General features: G+C 51.8%; 1 protein-coding gene across 1 annotated transcript; it reads left to right on the top strand.

The window, feature by feature from the left end:
- The first annotated feature begins 240 nt into the window (after positions 1-240).
- Positions 241-4,384, top strand: LOC123055870 (extensin-like). The gene is made up of 3 exons (XM_044479694.1): positions 241-279; positions 2,471-3,584; positions 4,315-4,384. Exons 1-3 carry the CDS (start codon positions 241-243, stop codon positions 4,329-4,331), a joined length of 1,170 nt encoding a protein of 389 aa, XP_044335629.1. The 3' UTR covers positions 4,332-4,384.
- Positions 4,385-6,626: the final 2,242 nt, after the last annotated feature.

Below are 6,626 nucleotides of genomic sequence, written 5' to 3'. Positions count from 1 at the left end.
GTGGACTGAATCTTTTCTACCACCACACCAATTAGGGTGCGGTGCTCCTCCATGGTGGAAGCACGATGTAGTGCTTCCACTAGAGTATTCGGCGCCTCTGGAGTAGTGGAGTCCGCCGTCGGAGCTAATGCTCCCCCCTCCTTCAAGGGGGGTTGCTTGCCTGATTCCAGAGCCACATTGGTCTCCGGAACGATGTCCGGCTGGGAGCCGGATTGATCGGGGCCCCCGCCGTTGGCCGCCATGGGGATTGCCCCCCCACCCATGTCTTCAGCAGCTGAGGTATTACCCTCAGGCGCCCTCTCGATAGCCTCGCTCGCCCCTCCGTGGCTAGGAGAAGTCCTTTGGGACAACACCTTAGTGTCATCCGCGGTGATTGGCGAAGGGGCTCGTGGTGGCGTCTCGCTCTCTGCCATCTCGGGCGGCAAAGAACTCCCTTCAGATAGCGAAGGGTTGGGGAGGTCGCGAGCAGGGCTAAAAGACACACGGGGTAATATGTTATATTATAAAAACATAGAGGACCAGAGACATATAATAAACCCTTTTGTACTTACGATTCGGCCAGGGGCTTCACCCTGGGAAGTCTCTTGGGGACGGGTTCAGCTTCCGAATCCGAACCATCTGAGAGGGTCATCTTCCCCCTCTTGGCCGCCTCCCCCTTTGGGTCTTCGGAGGCCGCCCTCTTCTTTTTCCTCCCCTTGCGGGGGGGGGGGGTCGCTTTCCGCCTCCTCCTCCTCTTCTTCTTCCTCGTCTCCCTCATGGGAGGAGGGGCTTCGGTCTCTCCGAACATAGCATCCGCAGGACCCTTTTGTTGGGGACCGCTCTTGGTCTCCTTGCCCTTCTTCTTGGCCTTCTTCTCCGGCGCCTGATACGGCGCCGGGACCAGCATCTCTGTCAGCTAAGGTGTGGCCAGGTCTTCGGGCAACGGTGCCGGACACTTGATCCGCTCCGCTTTTGCTATCCAGCCCTGAACGAAGGACAAAAAATTCATTGTGTCTGAAAACTTATTGACCAAATAGATATTCGGGAAAAGCATACTTACCGGGGTGGCCGGATTCTCGATGTCAGGACGGATGTCTTCGGTCTTCTTCGGCCATGTTTTTTGGGCCTTGAAGAGTAGCTTCCAGATGTCTTCGTGCATTGTGCCAAAGAAACGCTTCAAGGTCCATGGATCTTCCGGATTGAACTCCCACATGTGAGAGGGCCGGTGTTGGCAGGGAAGAATCCGGCGGAAGAGCATCACCTGAATCACGTTAGTGAGACTGGTGTTCCTGCCTATCATATTGGTAATGCGCTTCTGCAGCATCAACACTTCCACCGGGGATCCCCAGTCCAAACCCTTAGCGGTCCACGAGGTAAGCCGCGTAGGGGGTCCGGATCTGAACTCGGGAGTGGCGCCCACTTGGCGTCGTGGGGTTCGGTGATGTAGAACCACTACTGCTGCCACACCTTGACGATCTCCACGAAGGCCCCCTTGGGCCAAACGGCGTTGGGGAGCTTGCTTACCATGGCGCCGCCGCAGTCCGCATGTTGCCCGTCGACCACCTTCGGCTTCAGATTGAAGACCTTGAGCCATAGGCCGAAGTGTGGGGGGATGCAGAGTAGCGCCTCGCACACGACGATGAACGCTGAGATGTGGAGGAAAGAATTTGGGGCTAGATCATGGAAATCTAGCCCGTAGTAGAACATAAGGCCCCGGACGAAGGGATGAAGGGGAAACCCTAGCCCGCGGAGGAAGTGGGGGATGAATACGACCCTTTCACTGGGCTCCGGAGTGGGGATGACTTGATCCTTGGCAGGGAGCCTGTGCGCGATGTCCGTGGACAGATATCCCGCTCCCCGGAGCTCCTTGACGTCCTTCTCGGTGACGGAGGAGGCCTCCCACTTGCCCTTTGAACCAGATCTTGACATGTGTAACACCCCGAGACCGACGCTTCAGAAGACTTCCTTATTTTCGTGATTGCCGTGTGTTCCTTTTGGTGCTTGTTCTTTTATTGTTGCATTGCATCATGTCATCATGCCATCATGTCATTAATCTTTGCATAAAACTCATCTAAATAAAACTGTATGGATCTTCGGTCCATTTAAATCGAGGGATATTCACAATGGTGATTTCTCTTTATAACATACCCTCCCAATATAAGGGAGCTATAACAAAATATTCAATTTATTGGAGGCCCTCGAAACAAACTTGCATTTGAAATCTCTCTCGTTTTCAAATATTCTATGTCTTGATCTTTCTCCAAATACTTAAATTCCAGTTGTGGCACTTTGAAATATGTCAAAGTAGCTCAATGCCAGTTTTCAACTCAACTTGTATTTATTTTGCCCTCCAAAGAGATATTTTCTTCTATCTCTTTTCTGTAAATAGAGAAGGATTTTCCCCTTCTTTTCTTTTAATCCAGCCTGCTAGGCCTCCTGGCCTTTCCCCCTCCACCGAAATGGCCCAAGGCCCACCGAAGCTTAACCCTAGCCGCCAGGGACCGAGCCCATCCCTCCTCTCGCTCTCTCCCGATCCCCATCTCTCCCTCTCGTCCCTCCCTGCGCCGTCACGCACACACACGCACGCATAGAGCCAGGGAGAGGAGCTCCCTTCTGCTCGCACCCTCCATGGCGCTGCCTTGCTGCTCCCTCGCGCCGCCATCTTCCTCCTCTAGTCCTCCCTCAGCGCCGCCGCGCCTCCTGCCACTCCACCTCCGACCCCCACCGGAGCGGCCAACTCCAGCGGCCTCTCCTTCGCCCCGCTGCTCCTCTGCCTCAACTCCGGCCGGATCGACTCGGTTCCCCGCCGCCTCGCCAAGTCCATGGAGCCGCCTCCCCGTGTTCCTTCTCCTCGCCTTGTCGTTCGAGGACCGGCGCCGCCGCCGGCGACCACGAGGCGGGAGACCGCCATGGATCACCGCCCGAAGCTCCCGTTCCGCCGCCTGCTCTGCCTGGATCCGGCGAGTCCTTGCGCCTGCTCTGCTCCGCCCCCTCCTGTGTTCCACCTCCGTCGCGCCAAGGCCGCTGCGACCAGGAGCGCTGCTGCCCGTCTTCGTTGCCACCACAGGAGCCCCAAGCGCCATGGCCTGGGCTCGGCCTCGAGATCCTCAGCGCCGCCGTGGCTGCTGCTTGCTCCGTCGACCCAGCCGCAAGTTCCAGCCGCCACCATCTTCTTCCAGGAACGCCAAGTCTGTTTTCAAATGCCTCTGCACCCCCTGCTTCTCCAAGGGTTTTGTTCGTCGTCGCTGTCACCCGAGGCCCTTGTGTTGCTTTGTTTGGACCGTCAAGATTGACAAGATCGACAAGGACCGTACCAGGACCGCCAAGCATCTTCTCTGTGAGTTTTGCCAAGTACCACAACAACGCGTCAAGTACCTCTACCGCCGTCTACGGAAACACCAAGTACCCCTACGCGCGAAGACGCCAAGACCGTTTCGGGATTCACCAAGTACCGCTACCGTTGACTCGAATATCTACGAAAACGTGTACCACTACCGCCGTCAAGTTCGACTACCTTCGTGTACCACTACTTCCCTCGGCGACCCATGAACAACTACTTCCACTACCGTCGAACCCGACCCACTCCGTAAATGCATACTTCAAAGGTATAACCCCGAGACGATGACCCGTGGACGAGCGCTTGTGATGTGTTGTATGAGATGCCCGTGTTTGCACCATGTCCAATTGGTCCTTGCACGTTCCTCGTTTGCCATGCCGCCATTCCGTGGGAACCCGGTAACCGGGAGCACCCCACCATTCTCTTGCGTGTTTCACACATCCGCACAATTCTCCTTGTGCCGGTATCTTCGTGAGCTACCGGAACCGATATGTTGCCATGGCACCATTTTCGGATTCGTTGCCGTGGCACCCCTTCCTTCCGCCATGGTGACCAAATGCTTCATAACATGCTCTTGTCCACGTTTTATAAAATTGATTAAAACTTGCATTGTCATCCGCATCATGATAACAACATTTAAAAAGTCTACAATTGATGTTTGCATTAAAATTGCTAAATGTCATGAGGATTTTCCGGAAATTGTTGTTTGTTGTTCCGGCCTCATTTAAAATTGCTTAAATGGGTAGTTTCCTCATGCTTTACCTCTTGCCATGTTAATCAACATTTAATATTGTTGGGTACATGACCGAGAGAGAACTAAATAATTGATGTGGTGTTTCGTCAATATGCAACTCGTTGCATATTGAACTCCATTTAATTTGTAGTATTGTTTGTTGCACTTTGCCATGCATATTTAAACCGGACATGCATCATACTTGTTTGTGCATCATGCCATGTGTATGTGGTGGTTGTTTACTATGTTGTTTGTTTCTTTCCAGTTTGCTTCTCTCGTTAGCTTCGGTTTCTTTCCGGAGTGTGAGGATTCGTTCGACTACGTCCGTTTGTCTTCTTCATGGACTCGTTCTTCTTCCTTGCGGGATCTCAGGCAAGATGACCATACCCTCGAAATCACTTCTATCTTTGCTTGCTAGTTGTTCGCTCTATTGCTATGTCGCGCTACCTACCACTTGCTATATCATGCCTCCCATACTGCCATGTGAACCTCTAACCTTTGTCACCCTTCCTAGCAAACCGTTGTTTGGCTATGTTACCGCTTTTGCTCGACCCCTCTTATAACGTTGCTAGTTGCAGGTGAAGATGAAGATTGCTCCATGTTGGATTATGTTTATGTTGGGATATCACAATATCTCTTATTTAATTAATACATCTATATACTTGGTAAAGGGTGGAAGGCTCGGCCTTATGCCTGGTGTTTTGTTCCACTCTTGCCGCCCTAGTTTCCGTCATACCGGTGTTATGTTCCTTGATTTTGCGTTCCTTACGCGGTTGGGTGATTTATGGGACCCCCTTGATAGTTCGCTTTGAATAAAACTCCTCCAGCAAGGCCCAACCTTGGTTTTACCATTTGCTACCACCTATCCCCTTTTCCCTTGGGCTCTGCAGACTCAAGGGTCATCTTTATTTTAACCCCCCCGGGCCAGTGCTCCTTCGAGTGTTGGTCCGAAACGAGTAGACTGCGGGGCCACCTCGGGGAAACTTGAGGTCTGGTTTTACTCGTAGGATGTCTCATCCGGTGTTGCCCTGAGAACGAGATATGTGCGGCTCCTATCGGGATTTGTCGGCACATCGGGCGGCTTTGTTGGTCTTGTTTTACCATTGTCGAAATGTCTTGTAAACCGGGATTCCGAGACTGATCGGGTCTTCCTGGGAGAAGGTTTATCCTTCGTTGACCGTGAGAGCTTATGATGGGCTAAGTTCGGACACCCCTGCAGGGTATTATCTTTCGAAAGCCGTGCCCGCGGTTATGAGGCAGATGGGAATTTGTTAATATCCGGTTGTAGAGAATTTGACACTTGACCTTATTTAAAACGCATCAACCGCGTATGTAGCCGTGATGGTCTCTTCTCGGCGGAGTCCGGGAAGTGAACACGGTTTCTGGGTTATGTTTGACGTAAGTAGGAGTTCAGGATCACTTCTTGATCATTGCTAGTTTCACGACCGTTCCGTTGCTTCTCTTCTCGCTCTCATTTGCGTATGTTAGCCACCATATATGCTAGTGCTTGCTGCAGCTCCACCTCATTACCCCAGCCTTTCCTTTAAGTTTAAATAGTCTTGATCTCGCGGGTGTGAGATTGCTGAGTCCCCGTGGCTCACAGATTCTACCAAAACAGTTGCAGGTGCCGACGATGCCAGTGCAGATGATGGCGTCGATCTCAAGTGGGAGTTCAACGAGGAACGTGGTCGTTACTATGTGTCTTTTCCTGATGATCAGTAGTGGAGCCCAGTTGGGACGATCGGGGATCTAGCATTTGGGGTTGTCTTATTTTCATCTGGATTTTGACCGTAGTCGGTCTATATGTGTGTATCTCTGAATGATGTATGAGTTATTTATGTATTGTGTGAAGTGGCGATTGTAAGCCAACTCTTTATCCCATTCTTGTTCATTACATGGGATTGTGTGAAGATGACCCTTCTTGCGACAAAACCACAATCCGGTTATGCCTCTAAGTCGTGCCCCGACACGTGGGAGATATAGCCGCATCGTGGGTGTTACAACATGGCTGGGGAGGCTGGTGGCGGTGTGAAAGATTGAAGTTTGGGCGCTGGAGCTTGAAGATGGGAAGGTAGGAGAAGGAAGAAGGCATGGGGAAAAAAGAGGAATCTTTACCCTCTTATATAGGCAGTGAATATCAAAAGCCCCCCTCAAGCCTTAAAACTCGCCTGTTCCCAAGGGGTCGTGCGAATGGCACGGTTGGATTACCCAAAACCATATTGATGAGGATCCCGTAATGGGCGGACATGATCTCTGTTTTGACAAGATGTACCAATGGAGGCTGTGCCTCGAAACGAGAAGCGGGAGGCGTGAAAACGGTTCAAAATATTAAGAGGCCAGACGTGACGTTATTGCCAGAAAAAGTTGTCAGTGGAAAGACAATGTTTTGTTTGATATCTTGCCTTCGTGGCTAAGGGTTGCAACAAATATACAGAGCCGGATACAGTTCTCTTGTTCATAAAACTGCTTTGAAGTGTTTAGGAGGAGGAACCCGCCTTGCAATGCCGAAAACAATCCGTGTGCCGAACATATCATCATTGAAGACTGGTTTAGGGGCTACTGTGGGAGTCCTGGATT

The sequence above is a fragment of the Triticum aestivum genome, chromosome 2D (genome assembly GCF_018294505.1).
Source record: "Triticum aestivum cultivar Chinese Spring chromosome 2D, IWGSC CS RefSeq v2.1, whole genome shotgun sequence".
NCBI classification, from domain to species: Eukaryota; Viridiplantae; Streptophyta; class Magnoliopsida; order Poales; family Poaceae; genus Triticum; species Triticum aestivum.
The sequence above is the reverse complement of the archived record's forward strand: the minus strand, read 5'-3'. Positions and strand labels throughout refer to the sequence as shown.

Excerpts from the sequence above, each read along its gene's own strand:
- LOC123055870 (XM_044479694.1), top strand. The coding sequence starts at position 241 with ATGGGGATTGCCCCCCCACCCATGTCTTCAGCAGCTGAG. Across the intron at positions 280-2,470 it reads CCATGTCTTCAGCAGCTGAG|CCGCCAGGGACCGAGCCCAT; the intron begins GTATTACCCTCA and ends GCTTAACCCTAG.